General features: G+C 53.8%; 1 protein-coding gene across 2 annotated transcripts in view; it reads left to right on the forward strand.

Moving 5' to 3' along the window:
- The window catches only part of SYNJ2 (synaptojanin 2), a 99,899-nt gene that overhangs the window by 41,713 nt on the left and 34,895 nt on the right, over positions 1 to 23,291 (forward strand). For both annotated transcript variants that reach the window (XM_018053411.1, XM_018053412.1), the window contains exons 3-6: positions 4,278 to 4,548; positions 8,549 to 8,774; positions 15,510 to 15,593; positions 21,539 to 21,600. In XM_018053411.1, the coding sequence (XP_017908900.1) occupies positions 4,278 to 4,548; positions 8,549 to 8,774; positions 15,510 to 15,593; positions 21,539 to 21,600 (643 nt within the window). The remainder of the gene's footprint in view (positions 1 to 4,277; positions 4,549 to 8,548; positions 8,775 to 15,509; positions 15,594 to 21,538; positions 21,601 to 23,291) is intronic.

A 23,291-nucleotide genomic window follows, 5' to 3' on the forward strand; every position in this document is an offset into this window, starting at 1 on the left:
CCCGAGTTACTGAAAACACAGCTGGGATCCCGTGCTAAAGGGGATTTCTCCCTCGCCTGGGGCAGGTGAGTCCTGCCAGCCTGTTTTACCCCTGGAGACACCTTCTGTGTGGGCTCATGGGCCGACAGCATCCTGACAGCCTTGCTCTCTACGTCCCACCTCCTGCAGCGTGTGAGAGCCAGGGGGCTCTTACACAGATGGGGGGGACATGGTAATACCAGGACTGACTGACCCCTGCCAGGCTGAGGGGCCGTTTTCTTGGGGTCACGGAGACTGTGAGCACGGACGTGGTTAGATCTGAGGAAAACAACTTCTGCTCCTCAGCGCCTCCCGGTCCTCAGTTTGCCTAAGAACGTCCTGGGATGTGGAGCTGGCTTCTCACCCTCCCTGTTCCATCATAACCACCCTTCTGCTGTCTTATTTCGCACAGCATCTCACCATGCTGTGTTGTTCCGGATGTAAATGCCTCTAGGTTGCCAAACAAAGGGACAGTTCAGAATATTGTCAGCAGCTGAGCAAGTCAGTCACCTCAATGACTAGGTGACAGATTTGTTGACAAGTCAGATGACAGTCAATTGTTTTCTTTCCATAAAATGGAAGAAGTAAGTGGGGTGTCAGCTGATGCATTAACAGCGCTTGTGTCAATAATTCATTGTGATTTCTTTTTTTCTTAACGTGTACCTCAGAAGGACTTTGAAGAATTGAGTGACGTTTCTCTAATGAAGCCCTTTCTGTTCCCATCTGTTTATCAATGCGAACAAGGTTCCTCAGCGTTTACATTTATAAAAATGAAAAATAGAACCAGAATTGGAATCTAGTTTCATTCTACCAATAAATATGTGCCCGTGAATGAGAAATACCATTCATCTCATTAAAAGAAGCCTTTCCAGCAAATCTTTACTTTCTATGTTAAATGCTCATTTAACAAAAATGTTTTGTTTACACTGTTTGACCAATCGCTACTGAAAATCATTGCAGGGATAACTCAAGCCCGAAGAAAAACTTTTTAAAGACTCGGAACTTTAGGATCAAAGTGCTATACAATATGATCGAGTGAAGCACAGAATGTAACATTAGGATGAAATTCCGTGGGGAAAGTGGACGGCAAATAGGAGCAAAAATCCCATCTGTTCAAGAAGATCTTGTTCATGATTCCTTAAAAAAAATAGATGATGATGAATATAAATCACCACCTGGATTCCTCTGGATGCTGGTACAGAGGCCCACAACAGTTTTATTTTTACACGTCAATATTTAGCACATGCTGGAAAATATATTACTCACAACCATTTAAACTAATGATGAAAACTTCTGGTGTCAATTTGAAAATGAGCGAGGGGAGCATTGGCCAACCACAATTCTTAGACAACAGCCGAAGTGGTTGAAGGCCACCAGCCCGCAGGGCTGGACGGAGCCTGGGCCGAGGTGAGACCCCTGTTTGCACCTTGGGTCCAACAGAGATGAGCTGTGCACTGGACAGGCAGTTCAGCTCCTCGCGGGCCAGTCCCCAAGTCTAAAACAGCGGTGCTCTTAGACAGGTTGGCTGTACTTCTGCAAGGACATGGTCAGGAGCCCCCGGCCCTGGAACCAGACTTGGCTTGAGTGACTTGCCTGGGGTGGGCTAGAAAGTGGCTTTGAATCCCAGCTCCCCGCTGTGTTGCCTTGGGCAGGCTACTCACCCTCCCTGTGCCTCCATCTCCCTGCCTGTAAAATGGGACCTCCCCGTTGCGGGTGCTGGGAGCAGGTTTGTGGAGCGGTGCGTGGCACACGGTAAGCATCCCTGAGGACTGAGTGTCACTAAAGCATCTGCTTCCAGCTTGCTCCCACGCAGCGGCTCTTTCCTGCATCTTCTCTCGAGCCCCTCGGCCCAGGACTGCCTCCTCGGTGGTGACTGCCCTTCCCCTTGCGCTCATTTATTTCAAGAGCCTTTTCACGCCTGCTGTCGCACGCCCGCCCCGAGCCTCCCCCGGGCCGCTGCCCTGCACAGAAAGTGCCTGCTGTCTTCAGAGCAACCTGGGACTCCTGCCAGGGACTCGGTCCCCCCACGCAGAGGCTGTTGAGGAAGCGGGGCTAGAAACCCACTGCACGACGCGGGTGGAGAGGTAGAGAGGAGCATTGCCCATCCTCCCCCGGGACCCGCCCCCTTCCGGCGTCCTGTCCCGGGTGCGCAGCCTCAACCGCTGGGCTGTCCCTCTGGCCCGTGCGAGGGGACGGTGCCTGAACTCCGCCGTGCCCGTGAGGAGCCAGATGAGATGCTTGCGCGCTGGTTCTAGCACAGGCCGCCAGCCCCACACAAACCCCACCTGTTTTCCAGAAACAACACCGGTTCTCCTTAAGAGACTCAGCCCCTGACCCCTGTCACTGTCCACAGCCATAACCACCTTATTCCTGCTGCTGCTAAGTCGCTTCAGTCGTGTCCGACTCTGTGCGACCCCATAGATGGCCTTATTCTTACGCTGTTTCAAAGTGGTTTCCCCGGCTTCCCTCGTGGCTCAGTGGGAAAGAATCCGCCTGCCAGGGTAGGAGACGCAGGTTCGAGCCTTGGTCCGGGATGATCCCACAGGCCGCAGAGCAGCTAAGCCCCTGTGCTGTAACTGCTGAAGCCCACACGCCCTGGAGCCTGTGCTCTGCTATGAGAAGCCTGCACTGCAGCAAAGATCCAACACAGCCAAAAATAAAGAAATAAAGGATTCCTGATCATATGACCAGAGAGGTGGTTTGTGAACCGGTATGGTCGCCTGTTTTATGTGACCTCCTCCCCTACGCCCGAAGCCTATGGGAGTGGGTGACCTATTTATTGAATGAAGGGGTCTTTAATGAAACCTGACGTTCCCTGGCCCCCAGCAGTGCTGTCTTCCTGTGAAGTGTGAGGAGGAGGGCGGATCTAGGGTGGGTGAGCAGAGAGACTGGCAGGCTTCGGGGTCTCAGCGGAGTGTCCAGAGATCTGAGAACGCTGACCACCACGGCTCCAGATGGTGACCACAGGTCATCCGGAGTAGGTCTTGATGGGAGCGAGTCCCTTAAACCTCAGTGGGACGAGGATTCTGGCTGGCTTGCTGGAATCACGCCAGTCCCTCGAGGCCAGTTACCCACCAAATTGTCTCCTGGGCCTTCTCCTGAAATAGAGGGCAGTGGGGCAGTGTGCCCACCGTCTCCGCCCCTAGCGCGTCTTCGAGCACCTTTGTGTGCCTGGACCTGCTGCACTCTGGGGACATGGAACAGAAAACAGCCGTGGGTGGTGCGGTGGGGTCCCCAGAAGGAGGATGTCTCTCCTCCTCCAAACAACAGGGTCTGCAGTGGTTGGGGTAGCCTTTCATGGGGAGGGGTGAGGGGGCTTGAGCCGCTGTCTCATTGGCCTATTTAGGGCGTTTTCATCAAACACTTGCTGTGTGAAGTGCCGGCTTGCCGGGATATGACAACCAGAGTCCGTCCCTAAGGAACCCCCAGTTGGCTGGGGGACACGTGCAGGGAAGGAGGCTGTTAGCTTTGTGTGTGATGAGAACTAAGGGGGAGCATCTGAGTGCTCCTCGTAGTGTCTAAGGGGCACCTGGCGGTGTCTCAGGAGAGCAGGGAAGGCTCCCTGGAGGAGGTGCTGCAGACTTGACCCCAGAAGGGTGGAGAGGAGTTCTCCTGGGAAGGGGGTGGGGTGGGTGGAGACATCAAGGAGGCCCCAGCTGGTCTAGAGGGTGGGGGCAGGAAGGTGAGTGGGAAGGAAGGCCCTGCTGGTAGAAGTCCAGGGATGCAAGGGTGCTTTGGGGGAGCCACAGAGATGGCCCATAAGAGCGGCTGGACTCTGTGCTGTGTGGTGGGGAGAGGCAGGAAGTCGGTCTGTGATCAGGCGGCTCCATTAGTGGTGCTTGGAGAACCAAGCCCTGGGGGCCTTGGGGGTTAGTGGGGAGGGTGGATTTGAGAGGTTTGGGGTGTGGGCTGGGCAGGCTGCAGGCAGTATCTCAGGCTTGGAGGTGGGGGGAGGACCCACCTGGAACCCCTAGGCTTGTTAAGAGCAGGGTGCTGGCCCTGCCCCCGAGGCCTGGCGGGGTGGGGCTGAGAGTTCCAGTTTCTAACAGGGTCCAGGTGGCTCTCTTGCTGATGGGCCAGGCTGGGCTCGGGAACCACGGCTCCAGGCTTTGGGCTCAGGTGGCAGGCGCATCCCTTAGCTGAAGGCGGGGTGCGGGGAGATGAGGGAGAGAATAGGTAGTCTGTCTCGTGGTTGCAGCTGTCCGTCGCCCATGTCACCACCTGCGATCCTCAGTCCCCGTGTCTCACTTGCCTTCCAGGTGGCACCTCCCTGAGCTTCCTGGTTCTGGTGACAGGCTGCACATCCGTGGGCAGAATCCCAGAGGCCGAGATCTACAAAATCACCGCCACCGACTTTTACCCTCTCCAGGAAGAGGCCAAGGAGGAGGACCGCCTCGCGGCCTTGCGGAAGATCCTCAGCTCGGGGGCCTTCTACTTCTCCTGTCCCAACGATGGGTCTTGCTTCGACCTCACCGTCCGAGCGCAGAAGCAGGGCGACGACAGCTCCGAGTGGGGGAACTCCTTCTTCTGGTGAGGCCCTGGTCCTCTGCCCTGGCTCACACGGAGGGCGGGCTCTGATGAGCACCTGCGTCTTCTGTCTCTTAGCATCATCCCCGGGCACATGGGTTACCTGTAGGAGCTGTGATTGGTGCCCACGCTCTCTGCACCATGAGAGGAAAACTAGCCCCCGCTGGCATCAGGGAGGGTGTTCAATGTGGTCTTATGTAGACTCCGGGAGGAAAATCTGCTCCGTAACTAAGGAGCACAAGTGCCGCCATCTGCCGGTGCTCCCTAAGCGCCTGGGCCTGTGCTCAGCGCCTCCCCGGTCCCCTCAGTTCTCGTGGTGATCCTCCAGTGTACGGACGTTTGTAAAGCAGGCAACTCTTCTAAGTTCTCTGCGGGTCATAACTCACATACTCCTCATAGGAAACAATGAGGTAGGGTCTGTTATTCCCATTTTACAGGTGAGGAGACTGAGGCTTGAATGAGGCAGGGAATTTGAACCCAGGCATCCTGGCTCCAGGTCCCAGGCTGTTAATCCCACAACCAAACCTGTCGGTTTCAGTGGCAGAGCCGAGTCATCCTGCCAAGGTGATGGGCAGTAATGGGCCCCTTCGGAGACCAGCGGGGCGTGGATGACCCCTAAATGCGTCAGTTGTCACCCTTTGTGGGCCCTGGGGGTTATGACCTTTGACGGGTCCTGTGGAAGACCTGGGGTGGGGCGTGGTGATTTGCATACAATGGAGCTGCTCCCTTCAGATTTACCAGGAGATTCGAGCCAGAAGCAGAAGTGATGAAAGTCCCGCTGCAGGAATTGTTCAGAGACGTCTCACAGGACGGGGTGTTCTTGGTTCCAATGCTGGCCTTCGGGGCCTTTCCAGCCCTGAGTCAGGGCTGATGAGCCATCTTTGTGCCCTCTGTTTGTTCCTTCCTCCCTTTGCCCAGAGGAGGTCACAGGTTTCATCACCTGTTAAGTGTACTTTCCTTGGCGCTTGGGACCCCACAGGTGAGTTCCTGACTTCCACTTGGAGAAAGAGGGGTTCACAGTGTCCTTGCGTACGTGCCCATGCTCCCTGTCCCCCAGATCCCCTTAGGTTCTCTGGTTATGTGGGGTTTGGGGGGGTAGTAGCGTGCTCAGACGTCAAGGACGTGAATCTTGTTAAAAATGCAGATTCTGATTGAGCAGGACTGGGCTGGGGCCTGAGACTCTGCATTTCCAGCAAGCAGCCAACAGTGGTGCCAGGGCCGCTGGTTCAAGGACCACACTCTGGATATCAGGTCCAGCGGACGGTGCGCCGGACGGTGTGTTTGAATCACTAGCTCCGTTTTGTGGGTGTCTGTGCTCCTGAAGGGAGCCAAGCTCAGGGACGCAGGGGCTGTGGATTATGAAGGGGTCTTTGGTTGGGCCACAGGGCCGTTTTCAGCTGGGACTGCCCGATGAGCCGAGGCTAGAGGTCTCAGAAGCTGTAACAAGCCTTGAATGCCTGGGGAATCTGCGTCACCCTTTGTACCTACTCTTCCCAGGCCTCCTTGTGCCAGCTCTGTGGTTGGAGATTTGAGGTACACAGGGAAGAGAAAGACAAAGCAGGGAATCACCGAGTGAAGACTGAGAGGGACTTGGGAAGGGGGAGGCCCCGGGTGGACTCTGGACTGTCTCCAGTTGGCCAGGAGAAGCCAGCTCTGGAGGGTGCATGGTGTTTGGGTTCAGGGCATCCCCCGTAGAGCTGACCACAATTGAGTCAGGCCCGGCTACGTGGTCTTGGGCTTGATTGCGTGAACCCACCATTAGGGGTGCTGGGTTCAAGGTCTGAGCCCACATCTGGAGTCAGATGAGGTCAGCAATGGACGTGGCTGGTGCATGAGAGTGAGGGTTTGGTGGATGAAGGCATTTTTCTGGGTGGTTACTGTTCCCCACCGATAACTGCTTCCCGGTACAATCAAGTCCTGGAAGGAGATGCAAGCTCTTTTCCTTTATAGGTTTGAGTCTCTTCCTTCAAGGTTATGAGCCGTCCCCCTACAGGAGTCAGGCCAGTGTGACTACAACAGGGATTGTTTAGAGTTGTCTGTTTAGCAGAAGGTTGCTTTGACCCCTGCTGACTGATGGCAGCCATCACTGTGTGGCTGGAAGACCCTGGAACATTCTGGAGACCTTCCCTTGATACAGATTTAATACATGGGTTACTAAAGTTGATTTAGTGCAGATGTGAGAGTTGGACCGTAAAGAAGGCTGAGCACCAAAGAACTGTTGCTTTCAAACTATGATGTTGGAGAAGACTCTTGAGAGTCCCTTGGACAGCAAGGAGATCCAACCAGTCAATCCTAAAAGAAATCAACCCTGAATATTCATTGGAAGGATTGATGCTGAAGCTGAAGCTCCAGTACTCTGGCCACCTGATGCAAAGGGCTGACTCTTTGGAAAAGACTCTGATGCTGGGAGGGATTGAGGGCAGGAGAAGGGGATGACAGAGGATGAGATGGTGGATGGCATCACCAACTCGATGGACATGAGTTTGAGCAAGCTCGGGGAGATGGTGATGGGCAGGGAAGCCTGGTGTGCTGCAGTCCATGGGGTCACAAGGAGTCAGACACAACTGAGCCGCTGAACAACAATAAAGTTGGTTCATCAGCTGAATTTCAGAGAGGGATTCAGAAGAGGAGAAGGTGTTTTTGTAAAGTTGATGCTTTGTGCTCATCGTTCTCAGGCAGCTCAGCGCCCTGGAGTGAGAGCTCAGACGTGGCCCTGCTTCCCGGGGGGCAGTGTGTCCCTTAGTGCCCACGTGGCCATGTCAGGGAGGAGGCTGCCTGAGAGTGGGGAGCGGCTGCTCTTGCCGCTTGGAGAAGCCGCCTGGGATGTCAGAGCTCCCAGCACACTGCTCCAGAAACGAGGGCGCTGCGTCTTTGATGAGGGCTCGGGGCAGGAACGGTGCTGCTGTTTTAAATACATAGCACGCTGTGATCTAGACGAGCTCGCTACACTGTGGGGGTCCCTGCCTCCCAGGGGAGCATGTTAAAGATCTCAGAACCGCACAGCTCAGGTCCCCTGGGTGAAACGTGTAGAGTCTGGAAGCAGCCTGAGGTTCGTACCACTCCAGTCCCCACTTCTCAGCCATCACCTGCTCAGTAAGCTCCTGTGGGTGTCGGGGAGGCAAGTGAGACACGAGAGCTGGTGTGACTGTGAGCAGGTGCGGCTCTATAGGTAGGGCCTTCGGTGGGAGAGGCTTGGGCTGAAGAGCACAGCTTCCATGCCACGCTGCCGCTTACCTGGCTCTGTGACCTTGGGCAAACGTTTCTCCTCTGTGCCTCAGTTTCTTCATCTGTAAAATGGGGTGAATGATAATGCCTATACCTAGGCCGATAGAGGATGAAATGAGTCGATCCGTCCCAAAGCACTTAGAATAAAGCTCAGTGCCCTTGCTAAACACTGGCTATTATCCCATGAAGATCACCATGGACGCCAGAGACCCAGAACCATCCGCTAGGTTTGGGGAGGAAGTACTGGAACTTTAAGTTTTATGTTCATCTCTTCCTTTTTATTTAATTCCCATTGCTTTGTAATGCTCTCATCATGTTCACCTTGTGGGATCTGTATAATTTAAATAAGCATGCATATATTTAATTATTTTTATCATTTGTTATTTATCATTATTCTTTCATCATAAAACATGATTAAATTTTTACTGAAGGGATTTGTGTTCAAAAACTGCAGAAGGCAGTGGTGTAAACAGAGACGCCTTTGTGGTTCCCTGAAAGCCCAGTGACTGGCTGACACCCGCACCCGGGCACCTGGATGCCCGTCACGGCTGCTGATGCCCAGGAGCAGCCCTTTCCCGCTGCCCGCGTCCTGGGGGCCCTGCCGTTTGGGGTGCCTCTAGAGCACGTGGACATCCTTGCTGCGTGTCCCGAGTGTGGCGTTCACGGGGCATGTGCAGTGCAGGAATACGGCCCCCAGGCACCTCCCCTGCTTGCTACGGGTGCAGTGCTTCCTGGAGGGTGTGAGGCGGCCCGAGTCACCGTGGGCTCCGTTTTGCAGGAACCAGCTGCTGCACGTGCCCCTGAGGCAGCACCAGGTGAACTGCTGTGACTGGCTGCTGAAGGTCATCTGCGGGGTGGTGGCCATCCGCACGGTGTATGCCTCTCACAAGCAGGCCAAGGCCTGCCTCATCTCCCGCATCAGCTGCGAGCGTGCCGGCGCTCGCTTCCACACCCGCGGCGTGAACGACGACGGCCACGTGTCCAACTTCGTGGAGACGGAGCAGGTCAGTGCCCAGGCCAGCCTGGGGTCCCCAGTGGCTCAGAGGGGATGCACCCACTCGAAGCAAATGTGTTTCCACTCGGGGTGTTGGGGGCAGTCTCTGATGAGCGTGGCTCCTCACTCTCCCAGGAGGACAGAAAGCGTCGCTGGGGCTGTCTGCAAGCATGGCCTCTGGTTTGCATGGTGTTCTCTTTCTTAATTCTCTCCTCATGCTGGAAAAACGAGGCTTACCTGGGGTGATTGCAGCTAAAAAGCAGCAGGAATTTTTGCTGTGATCAGGAAGGGTGGTGGTTATTCAGAGAGCAGCTGATGGATAAAAATAGGATTTGAAAATCTTTTTAAGACAAAAGTAAATAGACGAATGGGCTTTCCAGGTGGCTCAGTGGTAAAGACTGTGCCTGCAATGCAGGAGACCTGGGTTTGATCCCTGGTTTGAGAAGATCCCCTTGCAAAAGGAAACAGCAATTCACTCCAGTATTCTTGCCTGGAGAATCCCACGGACAGAGGATCCTGGCAGGCTCTAGTCGTGAAAGAGTTGGACGTGGCTTAGCAACTAAACAGGAAACAATATAAGTAGATGAGTAATGGCAGGATGAGAGAAGAAAGTTATATTTCATTCTTGATCTGCTGAGGCTTCATCCTAGAAGCAAGTCTTAGCAGCTGAGGTTTGTGAAAGTTCTGTTGGGCATCAGTTGCTTTCAGCTCCGTGGAGTAGAATCATCTGCTTAATCTCTTACTGACTTCATCCCCCTAAATTCTGTTCTCATTCCCAGAGATGCTTTATTTATTTATGTTTTTTGCCACCACGTGATTTGTAGGATAATACCACCATGTAGACTGGCAGTGGAGTAAGTCATGAGGGAAAGCCCGTGAAAGGCACGTGTGCGGTGTTGCTGTGCGTGTCGAGCTGCAAACAGCCTGTGTCTAGTTAGTGGAGATGTGACTTCGCATCCCCTCTTACTGCTGCAGCTGCACCAGGTGGCTCCTACCAGGACTTGAGTGATTTAATTCAGCACAGGTTTGAGTCCCTGCCCCTGGTGTGTGAGCTGCAGCTGCCTGGGCTTTCCGAAGGCACAGTTCGCGGGAGGGTTCTCTAGGGGTCATGCTGAGTAGGAGGACCTCAGTCAGCAGCCTGAAGATGAGTCACAGGGGCAGTTTCTTGCCTGTGACTTCTGTTTTCCCACTGTCTGCTCTCCTGGACATAGATGAGGGTGGTAAGTGAACACCTGGTTAAAAATGACAGAGGATGGGCCTTCACTGGGTGGTCCAGTGGCTAAGACCCTGCACTCCCAACTCAGGGGCCCTGGGTTCAATCCCTGGTCAGGGGACTAGATCCCACGTGCTGCAACTAGGACCAGGCACACGCAGAAATATTTTTTAAAAACGGAGAGAGGAAACATGGCCCCCATCTCCTCTCTTATAACCATGAGGTTTTTTAAAAAATAAGTATGTTTGGTTTTGGCTGCCTCAGGTCATATTAGTCATGGCGTGTGGCAGTTATATGGGCTCCTCTGGGTTTGCAGGTGTCTCTCTAGTTGCAGCATGCTGGCTTAGTTGCCCTGAGACATGTGCAATCTGAGTTCCCCAACCAGGGCCTGAACCCACGTCCCCTGTATTGGAAGGCAGATTCTTAACCACTGGACCGCCAGGGAAGTCCCTCAACCAGGTTTTTTTTTTTTTTAATTGGGGCCCCATCTACTGTGTCTTGTCAAGGAAGTCATTGGGAAAGCAACTGCCCTCCTGATCACTGTCCATTCCTGAAAGATAAGACATTTAAACACTGAAAATGTCAAGAAGATGGTGGTACTTCCCTGGAGCTGTTGTAACAAGTACCACAAATTGCGGGGCAGCGGGGGGAGTTTGGGGTGGGGGGGTGCTTAAAGCAGCTGAAATGCATTGTCTCTCAGTTTTGGAAGCTAGAGTCCGAAATCGGGGCGTGGGCAGAGCTGTGCCCCTTCTGGAGCCTTGGGGGAGGGTCCACCTCTCCTTGTCCAGCTTCAGGTGGCCCAGCCGTGGCAGCATCACGCCAGTCTCTCTCTCTCCCTCCACGTGGCTCTTCTCCCCTTTCCAGGACACCAGGCAGGTTGGATGATGGTGTCCTACCCCAACCTGACCGTGCTTACCTAATTGTACCTGCAGTGACTCTTCTGTCCACATCAGGTCACGTCTGCAGTGCTGGGGGTTAGGACGTCAGCGTATCCTTTGTCGGTGGGGGGACACAATTCAGTCCGTTGCAAGCGCGTCATCTGACCTTAGCAGATTAGGACTCTGCTTTAAATGCAGTAGTACAAAAAATAAATAAATAAATAAATGCAGTAGTACACTGAGCTGTATGAGAAATCCCGATAGTCGTTGCTTTTCTTATTTCTCTACAGACAGGGCTTGAGCCTCTGCTCTTTGTTTCACCTAAGGTGCCTGGTGACTTGCGTTGGTCCCCCCGCGGGCCCAGTTTCTGGGCAACAAGTCTGGAGTTTTGTCGCCTCCAGTACCACGTGGCGGCCCAGCGAGGCTTTAGAGATGACCACACCTGCCCCACGGCTCCTGGTGTCTGCAGCCCTGTGATTTCATTTTCACAGACCCAGACGGGGCAGGAGGTTGTGGGCTGGCAGCCAGGGCAGTTTCTCATGGGGTGTGTCCATTTCAGGCTGCTCTGCAGGGGCCCCGTGCTCTCCACCATGGAAGGGAGGAGCTGGGGATGGTTCACGCCCATCGGGGGCCACCCCACCCCTGAACAGCTTGACTACCCTGGCATGTGGGGGAGAAGGGGACACCGGGGAGGAGTCGGTTTCCAGAGCTGATGCCAGGAGCATCCTCATTGGCAACTGGATGTACATCCTTAGTTTGATCGTGAACCTGCCAGCTGGGGACACTGCAGGAAGGAAACGAACCAGCTGGCCCCTCGCAGGCAGGCGTTTGTATCTTGGGGCTGTCTCCCAGGGTGAGTGGTCAGTGCTCAGCTGCCAGCCTCCTGCCTGGAGAGAGACAAGAAAGATAGCAGAGCAGCTGGGGGCAGGGAGAGGTCTGTGTGCTAGGAGGAGCCTGGAGCCGTAGCGGAAGTCCCACGGGGCGAGAGGAAGACAAGGTGTTGCCTGCTTGCTGACCTGGCATTTAGAGAAACGGCAAGGTCTGAAACCCCACGTCCGCACCCAAGGGTGGCAGGTGGTGGCTTTGGTTGGTACTGAGCCTGAGGCAGGAAGGCGCCCTAACTCTGGCGGCTCAGCCCCTTGTGATGCCGGTGGGTCACCTCCAGCCTGTGTCCCCTGCTAATGGGCTGGGAGGGGGCTCCCGTAGCAGACGCCTGAGGGCGGTTAACGGGCCGTGGTGCCCCCGTCGTCCAGACAAGGGATGGGGCGAGATGGAGCTGGCTGGATCCCCGATGCGGAGACTCTTGAAAGCAAATGGGCTTCTCCTGAATCAGACTCTTGGGAAGCCAGAAAAGGGAGGTGTTTCAAACCACCTACTCCTGCCTTTTATGTTTTTTCTCTCAGAGGAAAGAGCAGTCCTTCTCCATCAAGGCAGGCTATGTGTGTGTGAACTCTGGGTAGGGGGCTTTTGTTGGGGGGGGTGGGAGGCGTGCCAGCATATGTATGCTGTGTACATGCTTGTGTGTGCACGTGTATACATTGTGTGTGCATTTGTGCTCTGGACACACATCAGTGTGCAGGGGTGGATGGCATCTTGGTCTCCTTAGCGACAGGGAGGAAGGGTCTGGAGTCTTGGCCACTCAGCTGGCCAAGACTGGTGGGCATGTTCTGCCACCGTGACTCAGCCCAGAAGGTCCCCTCGTCTACCCGAAGAAAGCAAAAGCTAAAGCTAAATATTTGGCTCCTGAAGATAAGGCCACTGATTAATCAGGGAGGTCGGGAGGGATGTGAGTGCAGACCTGGAAAGAACTGATTTGCAAACACCTCATCCTGCAACAGAAGTTCAGCCGAAAGCCTTTTAGAGAAAAGCATCAGTCCCACTGGTGAGTCTTCCTGCTGTCCCTTTCTCTTGGGGGTTGTTGGGTCGCTGCTCCCACCTCTCTGTGAAAGAGGGCATGCAGGTGCCAGGTCCAGGGGTCCCAGGCCTGGCCTCGAGCCACACTCTGCCGTGACTCCCCCTTCCTGAAGTCCCGCCTGCTCTGTGGCACCCCCGCCTCTGTCTTCCCCCACTAGATTCCCTCTCCTGCCTGCAGCCTGAGCCCTGCCCTACTCACCCCCTCCCCTGCGGGGCCTCATCCACACCTCTGTGACCCAGGTGATGCAAACTCTGTTGAGAGAGGGAAACCGAGGCTCAGGTGGTTAAAGAACATAGCCAAGGCCACCCCACAATCAGATGAGCATGAGACCCAGGTTGGTGGTGTCCCAGAGCCCGCAAGCTCACCTGTGTTCACCCTTCATCTTGCCTCCCCTCCCCTCCGCCAGGTACCCGCTGTTAAAATTACCTTTGTGAAGCTAGGCCACCGGTGTTGAATCTCCCACTAGCGTCAACACGTGTGTTCTTTCACCCAGAAAGGAAAGCCCTGCAAATCCGTCACTACTGGGTGACAGTTGGGGCTGTCCTGTCACCTTGGGAACCAAGAGACGGGTGTTCCTGACGACAGGATGGGGCACAGAGCGGGGCATTTTCATGCGGGGGGAGGAATGGAGGAGTCTGGAGGCATCTTTCTTTCCTGCCCCGGGCGTGGGGTCTGCAGTGCTGGGACTGCCTGTCGGGGTTTTCCTGAAGCTAGTTCTGTGCAAGTCCCAGCTCAGGAGGGGCGTGGTCTAACGCTGGAAGCTGTGCTTTTAGCGCTTGTTAAATAAAGTGGAGGTGGCTTAGCGGTAAAGAGTCTGCCTGCCAGAGCAGGAGACACTGGTCCAATCCCTGGGTCGGGAAGATCCCCTGAAGAAGGAAATGGCAACTCTCTCCAGTTTTCTTGCCTGGGAAACCCCATGGACCAAGGAGCCGGGCGGACTGCAGCCCATGGGGTTGCAAAGAGTCAGACACGACTGAGTGACTAAAATAACAACAAAATAAAGTGAAGGGTAATAGTTCCTTGAAAGCGAACGTGTTAGTAGCTCAGTCGTGTCCAACTCTTTGCGACCCCTTGGACTGTAACCTGCCAGGCTCCTCTGTGCATGGAAATCTCCAGGCAAGAACACTGGACGGGGTTGCCATTCCCTCCTCCAGGGGATCATCCCGACCCAGGGATTGAACCTAGGTCTCCTGCATTACAGGCAGATTCTATACCATCTGAGCCACCAGGGAAGTCCTTAGCATACACCAAATCCTGGGCTCGGTTATGAGTTGCCTTTACGTGGAGACATTGGCCAGATTGGTGATCTCTCAAGAGTCTGGACGTGCGCGTGGTTGTATGCATTTAATCTCCTTGTAGCCAACAGTACTTTAAACAGCCTGCTACTTTCTTCTGCTTTTGTCAGTAAAACAGTGGCAGGTAACCCACTTGCTGGTGATCAGTATCTGGAAACAGACAAGTTCTTAACCCAGTGCATTTTTTCCTTTGGAGATGAAGGGATAGAGTTTCAGCCTAACCTAATGACGACCAGGCTCATGTGGTTCCTGTAGTCCAGGGAACCTTCACGTCTAATGTTCAGGTCCTCCACTGCAGAATTACTAATGCATGTGTGATCTGAGCGTGATCTAGCTGCATGGAAAGCTACTCTGTGAGGGAGCAGGCTGGTAAGAAATAGAAAGAGCCAGCGGCATCGCCCAGGCTGGCCCAGCCAGGCCAGGGTAGAGTTACCCAGATAAAGGGCAGCAACTGATAGCTGCTGCAGCCTCCCCCTCGTGATGCTCAGGACCGTACTTTTTGTCTGTTTAAACCTCCCTGGTGCTAGAGCATCCATGAGGGCCCGCAGGCAGGTGAAGAGTTGGTACGCCCTGAAGGAACTGTGTGCGGTGGGGGTGGGGGTTGGGGGTGACACTTTAACTTGTAAGAATCACCTGTGTCCTGCAGGTGCTGTCACCCTGGAAGCTTGTGGAAGGGGTGTGTGTGTGTGGAAGCTTGTGGAAGGGGTGTGTGTGTGTGGAAGATGTGTGTGTGTGTAAGCTTAAGGGGTGTGTGTGTGTAAGTTGTGGAAGGTGTGTTGTGTTTGGAAGGTGTGTGTGTGGAAGGGGTGTATGTGTGTAAGCTTGTGGAAGGTGTGTGTAAGGTGTGGTGTGTGTGTAAGCTTGTGGAAGGTGTGTGTGTGTAAGGTTGCGGGAGGAGTGTGTGTGTGGGTGTGGGTGTGGACTCTGTGACACAGTTAGGCACACAGCGGCGTGGGGCCGGGACCGACTGTGAGGTCAGGTCGAGTCTGGATCGCGCGGCTAGGTGCTGCCAGCTGGGCTTTGCGCCACCGCTGGTCCCTTTCACTTCCTCTGGTTCTTTTCCAGGGGCGCCTGGTACTTGGCTGGCTGACTGGCTGACAGTCGAGGGCTTCCAGGAAGGTCTTAGTTAAGTCCCGGAGCCCATCTGCTTCTGTTCCTGAAGCTGGTGGGGAGGGGACTGCGGGGCTTTTCGGGGAAGGTGGATCAGGTTGTGGGAACTCCCGTCCGTCCTCGGAGGCTGGGGTCGGCCAGCAGGCCCGTGAGCTGGGCTGGCCTTCAGGGCGGGGAGCGGGCCAGGCAGGGTGAGGGGCAGAGGGCGCCCCAGCCCGCGGCCGCTTTCCCTCTGGCTGGTGTTGGGTCTCAGCAGCCAGATCCGGTTACCCGGCCCCGGAACGTTCGCTTTCATTGAAGAATACCTCTCCCCTTCTGTCTCCCTGCGGTGCAGACGATTTACATGGATGATGGCGCGTCCTCTTTTGTCCAGATCCGAGGCTCCGTTCCGCTGTTTTGGGAGCAGCCAGGGCTTCAGGTAAGTGATCGGGAAGCCTGTCTGGGCGTGTCCTTGTCCACCTGCTCTTGCACACCGGTGTGGGTTGTTTCTTTTCATCGTGTTTCTTTCCTGGCACAGTTTCAGGTCTTCTTCCCCAGCCCAGCTGGATCGAGCTGAGCTGTCAGTGTGTGTGCACGCATGCATGACTGTGCACATGTGCATGTGAGCGTTGCACGTGTATGTGGTGTTGTACACAGAGACACAGGCGTTGTGTGATTCTCCCACCTCGAGCTCCCTGATGACACTGGTGAGGTGGGAGGTCTGTGGGTAAGTGGGCCACGTTGTGTGATCGCAGTTCCCTCTGCTCAGACCCCAGTTTGGTGAGTTGAAAATGTGGCCTCTGATGTCTTTTGAGACCTGTGACCCTCCTGGAAAGCTTTGAAAGGTTTTGGGGGCCCCAGTGGCCATGCAGCAGGTCTGGTGTTTGAAGGTGCCTGTTGCTGGGCCACCTGAGAACCACACACCAGTTTCTCGTGATTTCTAAAAATACCCCTCGCTGTTCCACATGGGGCTCTGGCTAGTGCCAGGGCTGTTTGGCCTTCTGTCTCCTGGGAAGTGTTCAGGGTATGAGGCCAACTACATGTTTGTCGTCAACCGAATAGCACGCAGCCCCACTGAGTGAGTTCCTACCCAGGAGGGTCTCGGCCGCGTCCCCTTGGGCCTTCCTCCCTGGCCAGAGGGGACGTAGGTGCCTTCACAAGACCCCTGTGCCCGGCTTCCATCGCTTTGGCCCTTCTTCCTGAGGGCTCGAGGCCTAGGGCCACCTGCCAGATCCTTGGGAGCCATTGACACGCGAGTCTCACCGCCCTTGACCTGACCTAGCCTCAGCTGTGGGCACTTTGTCCTCACACAGTTGGCAGCCGTGGGAAGGAAGCATGTCCGCCCTTCAGGGAGACAGGTGGGCGAATGTCTTACGTGGGCTCTGAGTTCTACAGAAAAAGCTCTGAGAACGTTCAGTTTCTCCAACAGAAAGGAACTCCTCAGACGTGTACGGCAGCTGGTGGCATTAAGTGGCTGCAGAGAGAGGCACTTCCGGGGACTGATAGAGTGTTCGCTGAAGCCTGTCCCAAGAGAGCTGTGTTTTTAAACAGCTCAGCTGAGATATAATTTACACAGGGAAACCTGGAGAAGCCTGTGAACTGTACAATTCTCTGGGTTTTAGTCCATTTACAGAGTTGTATAACCATCACCATGGGCTAATTTTAGAACACATTCCTCACCACCGAGAAACCCTGCGCCCATCAGCGGTCACTCCTCATCCCCTCCAGCCCTACCCGAAGCCTCGGCAACCGCTCATCTATTTTTTGTCTCTATAATTTGCCTATTTTAGACATTCTAAAAGGGGTTTTGAAGTTTAATTTTCTTTAGATGTGGAGTTTTCCTGGGTGGGTGTGGGGGCAGTTATGAGAGCATCTCAGAACTTGGGAAGGACCCTTTGGAATTCATCTGTTTTGGCGTCTCACCCAGTTTGGGGTTCCTCTTCCAGGCTTGAGGTCATGATGCAGGATGACTCCATCATCATTAGTATTATCATCAGCTAGTTTCTCCTTGCGTTGCACAGTCTGCCTCTGCAGGGGCCATGCCGCACGAAGTCTGCATCCTCAGACCTTCACGGTCCCCCTTTTTCCACTTCATCTTCTCCAGGACCCTCCTTCATCATCTCTGTCTTGTTTCTAGGACTCTCCATGCTCTGGTCTCCCTCTTCTGAAAACAAAGCTTGTCATTCCCTTCTTTAATTTCCGTCTTCACGATGAACCCGCAGATGCTCTAGACGCAGCCTGACCCTGCCATGGAGCGACCGTGCATCTGCGGACCTTGGCTGTCCACTTTTCTGCAGCTATAGCACCTCTTGGACTCATGACGATTGTTAAGGCTCCTTCACAGCCTTCGTGGTTTCTTCAAAATAAGTTTCAAAAGACTTCAGTGTTCATGAATCTTTTGCTAACCTTTGGGTTTGATACCTGTGTTTACCCTCTAAATATTATTCTGCATCAAAGGCAGATGAGGTCCTCTTTGGAGGGGGTTAGCTCTCAAACCCCCTACCTGGACTATCAGTAGCAAGGCTGATGACCAGTCCTGGTGTTTTTTTTCCATTTTAAAAAACTCTCACTCCATCTTCACTTAGGTTAGATGAACTGTGTAAAGATTTGGGGGTGAATAGCTTACATTTTAAGTTGCAATGTTGTAGCTCTTACACTCGCCCCAGAGAGCAGATGAGCCCTGGTTGTGGGGTGGCGGGGGGTGGGGGGCGGGTATGGGGGTGTGCGGAGAGGTCTGTGGACAGTGATTTGTCTACACGTTTTCACAGGCCCAGGACCTTCATTGCAAACTCCTGGGTCCCAACTGCGTTTCCAGCAACCACGTTCCTTTCACAGTTCATCTTTGTCATGTCAGCAGGCTGTGCCGTTTATAAAGAGCCACATCGAAAGCTAGCTGCTCTTCCAGTCCAGTCTGTTTAGTGATGTTTTTATACAGGGTTCGTTTGAAGACTTTGCTGCGCTTGTTGCTTTAGCGTCTTCCTCCCTGTAAGATGCACACACAGACAGATCTTGCACAGGTGGGTCAGGTCTGTGTTTTGAAGCTTCATGCGGCTCACCCAAGGAGGATGGAGAAGACCGCTCCCCTCTGCAGCTCCCACCTTGCCCATGTCCACCTCCTCCCCAGCAAAGCCTGTTCATCGAGCTCCGGGCTACGCAGCCCTGCGTGTGCTCAGTTGGGTGGTTGTACCTTCCTTTGTTCCAAAGATGATGTGAGGTGGATCATACTGCAGCAGTTTTAGAAATAATGACGAGGTTGGGATGAGGAGGAAAGTGCTTTAAATGGATGTGAGCTGAAGCCAGCATGGTGTGGTGCACGCAGTGCAGACCACGGGCCTCGCACAGAGCTCCTGGGCTCAGCAGCAACGTCACAGAAAGAAACAAGACCGCTTCTTGTGTGGTTCAAAGCATAGGCTCTGACGTTATAGGGACCTGGGTTCCAGTTCAGGTTCTGGTTCCCCTACGCAGGAACCGTATACTGCTGAGAAGTTTTTATCTCAAAAAGAAAAGTGGAGAAACTCTTACTTGCTAAGCCTTAATTTACGCTTCCGTAAAATGGGGTTGACTGTACCAGTCTCATAGGGTTATGGGGAGGATTGAATATCATAAAATGTATTAGAATTCAGTACAGTATCTAGAGTCTAAAAAGTACGAAAAATGGTAGTTGTTGATGTTATTCATAGCATAAAATGTAGCATCTAAGAGACAAAAGGGCTTCCCAGGTGGCTCTGGTAAAGAATCAGCCCACCGATACTGGAGACGCAGGTTCAGTCCCTGGGTTGGGTAGATCCTCTGGAAGAAATGGCGACCCACTACCTGTATTCTTGCCTGGGAAATCGCACGGATGGAGGAGCCTGGAGGGCTCCAGTTCATAGGGTCACAAAGAGTCAGGCGCGACTGAGCACAGAGGCAGAGAAAAGAGCCCAAGTTGCACTAGGAGAGGCGTGGCTCTGCGCCCTGGGGGTCGGGTAGGAGCTTCACACTGAGTCCCCGCGAGGATGCTGTGTGGTGTAGAGACAGTGTCCTCACCTCTCTGAGTTCACGTGCAGCGCGAGGACCAGTCTCCGGGCTCTTCCACCACCCAGCCCTCATACACACCCCCGGGGAAGCCGTTTTTTCATCGTCTGGTATGTTCAGACACCTGACATCACCGGTTACCCCTGCCTTCCGGGAGGAGGGGACAGGTCGTGACAAGTGTGGTATGAGCAGAGCCAGGAGAGAGAGCGGCTGAGGTCCCTGTGCTGCGGGAGTGGGCGTCTGAACTGACCTGGGAGGGGTGGGGTGGGATCACCCCGGCCAGGAAGGCAGAGGGGACCACGACGCAGATGCTGCAACCCCTGCGTCAGACCACATTCAGGAGCTGCGCTGGCTCGGCCACCTACAGCTCGGCCTGGGGGACAGGCTCGCGGTGAGAGGTGTGGCTGGAGAAGCCAGCGAGGTCCCGATGAGTGTGGGCTTTGTACGTTACACTGAGAAGTTTGAATTTTGCCCCAGTGGTGCCCAAACTGCTACACGTTAAAACTACTGGGCAACTCATAAAATTCCTGGTGCTCAGGGCGCGTGCTGTCCCAGTTATATCACCCCAGGTGGGAGCAGCCATCCATGCTGTTTTGAAGATGCTTAGATGGCGCCAGTGTGCAGAAGGCTTGGAAACCACTCAAGGTTATGGTGGTAAACCAGTTTTTCTGGGGCCAGGAGGGAGAAGTTTGGGGTTGTTGCCTTTGCCCATTTTTGTGGTATAAATGCTCCCATCATGGCTGATTTAAAGCCAGCGGCTTAGCCGTGGAGCTGGGACACCATGGCTTGTGAAGATCAAGGTAAAGCCACCAGGTAGGACGATGGCAAGGATCCAGACCAGAGGGGCTGGCATCTTTAACTAGGGGTGGCGCGGGGAGATGTTCGGAGTCGCCCTTTGTGGCTCTGGGACCCTCTCAGGAGCTGGTGGAGACTCCATGTCCACCCAGCCAGGCACTATTCTTCCAGCCACTTCCTCAGGCTCAGCCTGGGGCATTTAGGATTGCACCTCTGGCTTTAGGGACAAAAAGGAGGTGGTTGGTCATGCGTCCAGCTGGCTGGGGGAGGAAGGTAGGTGAAGGAGGAGGGGGGAGACTAAAAAAAGCAGCGAGGTCAGTTCCTGTGTGTGGGGCCAGCAGTGGTTTCATTCCAGCCCTGCCCAAAGCTGCTCCCTGCGGCTCTGACCCAACAGCGGCTTCAGGACTAAGTGACATCGGAGAGGAGCACTGCAGGTCAGTGTCTGAGCCGGGCAAGGGCAGAGGCAGGGCCCAGCGTGGGGAGGCCGGACATGAGGCCTCAGGCAGCCGGACTAAAGGGCTGTCCAGGTGACAGAGGAAGGGTGACCTTCCAAAGAGCGTCACAGGCCCGCTTCTGCCCAAGGACCACGTCCTCAGAGAGTCCATCCCGTCTGGGAGCCCACAGTGTCCCTTGGCCCCTCATCCGTGATGTTACTTTCAATCACCTGTGCCAGGTGTTCTTCAGTTTCTCCACTTAATGTCTTTTCAACCAAGAAGCGATTTACAGGGACACTTTGCGACCGTGCAAATATCCTGCTCCTCATCAAACTCCCTTAAGATGTACGGTCAATGGATGATTTTTGCCGAACAGTTTTTTCCCGGGATGGTTATAAGGCGATGATTTCCCATCACTCTCTCTGTGTTTATTGGTTGGTATTTGCTGTAAAAACCCTCCCTTCTCCCCATCCCTGTTCCCCACCCAGCTAGCCATCTCACCAGGTGGCCACCGCCCTATCCACCTGCCCGCATCCATCTGTCCATCCACTCATCCACCCAGCCAGCCAGCTTGCCTCTGTAGAGATTCTTGGATTCCTGTTCTCTTCATCAGGTTATAATCCACTACTGTCCTTAACACTGTTCCGTGTCAGGTTGTCCTAGGTTTGTCCAGTGGCAGAGGCCCTCAGCCAATAACAACGCGTAGTTTCAAGTTTGCGTTTTAAGCAGCCGGTGTGAAGTAGTTCTAGACAGTAAGGCAGATTCGTTTGTGGGTAGTTACGACAGCTCAGATGTGAGGGGCAGTCAAGGTCCCTGGCCTCACAGAAGAGGCTGGAGGCTGGTTTCTCTCTCCCGGTTGGCTGGGCCGCATCTCAGCCCCATGGAAGGGTCTGTGGATCCAACGTGGGCCTCCTGGTCTGTCTTCTGTGAACGAGTCCAGCCAGCATGGTCCACGCGGCACTTAGGATAGGGCCACAGCAGAGCTGGACTCGGGTTCAGGGTCTGGCCATCCTGAGCTGTAAACGGACCATGGAGGGGCCGTGGGGCTCCTGCTCTGGCCTGGCTGGTGGTGGAGGGCGAATGGGAAGGCGATCGCTTCCTGGGCCGGAGGAATCACCAGCGTCATCTCTCTTTGATTTAGGTTGGCTCCCATCATCTGAGACTCAGCAGAGGCCTGGAGGCCAGCGCCCCTGCCTTCGACAGGTAGGGCCGTCAAGTCCATCCTTCCTCCTATCAGACAGCGGGACAGGGTGCCAGGGAGTGGCCAGAAGGGGGAGACCCCAAATGTGCGCTCTGAATCTTTCAGTCTGGTTCTTTCTGCCAAAAGGCAGTTTACAAAGTGGAATTTTCCCCTTGCTCTCAGGTTTCCCTGCAGGTTCATTTAATAAATTGCTCAGGTAAAACTTTGCAGTTTTTTTATCCATTCCTTCTGCAGTGACGCTTTTATCTATTTGTCCTAGTTAATAAGAGATCATCTAAACTATAGGGTATTTCTAAGCCAGTTTCCTTTTGTTTTTGAAGTTATATATTCCCAGGCTTTACAAAGTCATGGTATAGAAAGGTATAAGGGAAAAGGCAGAAGTGCCCTAACTTGCAGTTCCCACTGTTAGTTTATTTTATTTTATTTATTTTATTTTTATTTTTCCCACTATTAGCTTTTATGTATCATTCTAGAAGAAATTCTGGTTCAGTTCAGTCGCATAGTCGTGTCCGACTCTTTGTGACCCCATGGACAACAGCACCCCAGGCTTCCCTGTCCATCACCAACTCCCGAAGCTTGCTCAAACTTGTGTCCGTCGAGATGGTAATGCCATCCAACCATCTCATCCTCTGTCGTCCCTTCTCAATTCTGGGTCATACATAGTTAATTTTTAAAAACACCGATTGGATCATTGAGTGCTTCCTGTTTTTCAGCTAGCTTAAGAAAAGCCATCACTAACCTGAACTCTTGGTAATTTGTACTTGAAAGTTATTAGCTTCTTAAAATATATGTTGTCTTTTCCCCTGGTAGCTCAGACAGTAAAGCATCTTGCCTATAATGCAGGAGACCTGGGTTCGATCCCTGGGTCGGGAAAATCCCCTGGAGAAGGAAATGGCAACCCACTCCAGTATTCTTGCCTGGAAAATCCCATGGACTGAGGAGCCTGGTAGGCTCCTCAGTCCATGGGGTTGCAAAGAGTCGGACACGACTGAGTGACTTCACTTTACTCTGAATGCTAATTTTAAAGTGATCTTAATGGCTATAAAAATAATTTTCAAAGTAATTTTTTAAGTGTTCTAATCATGCTACCTGAAGCTTCATTTGGACTTTAAATTTGCTTGCAGCCTTCTTCTTGACCTTAAAATTGGTAACACCATCCCACCTGTGTCCCCCAGGTGGCATATTACTACTCACCTGAGCAGGCCCTGCTCCAACTCCACATGTTAGACCTCAGGCCAGGACGCACCTTCTCTGGGCAGGAGGAACCACAGAGCGTGGAGTAGCCAGGCCATGCATGTCCTGTTCTTCCAGCACCCGCCTCCCGGGGCTGCCTGGTTCCAGGGCTGGGGTGCAGCCTGCCGGCTTGTGGGGAGGCTTTGATCGCCTACATCTGATCCAGCCCTGCATCTTCCCGGGGAAGGGACTGCAACAAGGCAGGGTTGCTAGGACCATGGCCCTGGGAGGATTCCTCCCCATGGAGGCAGAAGCCCATCTGAAGAAGAGCAGGCAGGCTAATCGTCAACCGTCTGCAGAGCAGCATAGACTGCCCACTTTCAAATCCTTGTTCTTCTCTGCAGTGTTGTCCTTCAGAGCTAGTAAGACAGGTTTTTTGTGTTTTTCACCCCCTTATGGGGCCAAAATGGTTCTTTTGTGATAATTTACTTTAAAATATTCCATTTATGAGAGAAACGTT

The sequence above is a fragment of the Capra hircus genome, chromosome 9 (genome assembly GCF_001704415.2).
Source record: "Capra hircus breed San Clemente chromosome 9, ASM170441v1, whole genome shotgun sequence".
In the NCBI taxonomy this organism is placed as follows: Eukaryota; Metazoa; Chordata; class Mammalia; order Artiodactyla; family Bovidae; genus Capra; species Capra hircus.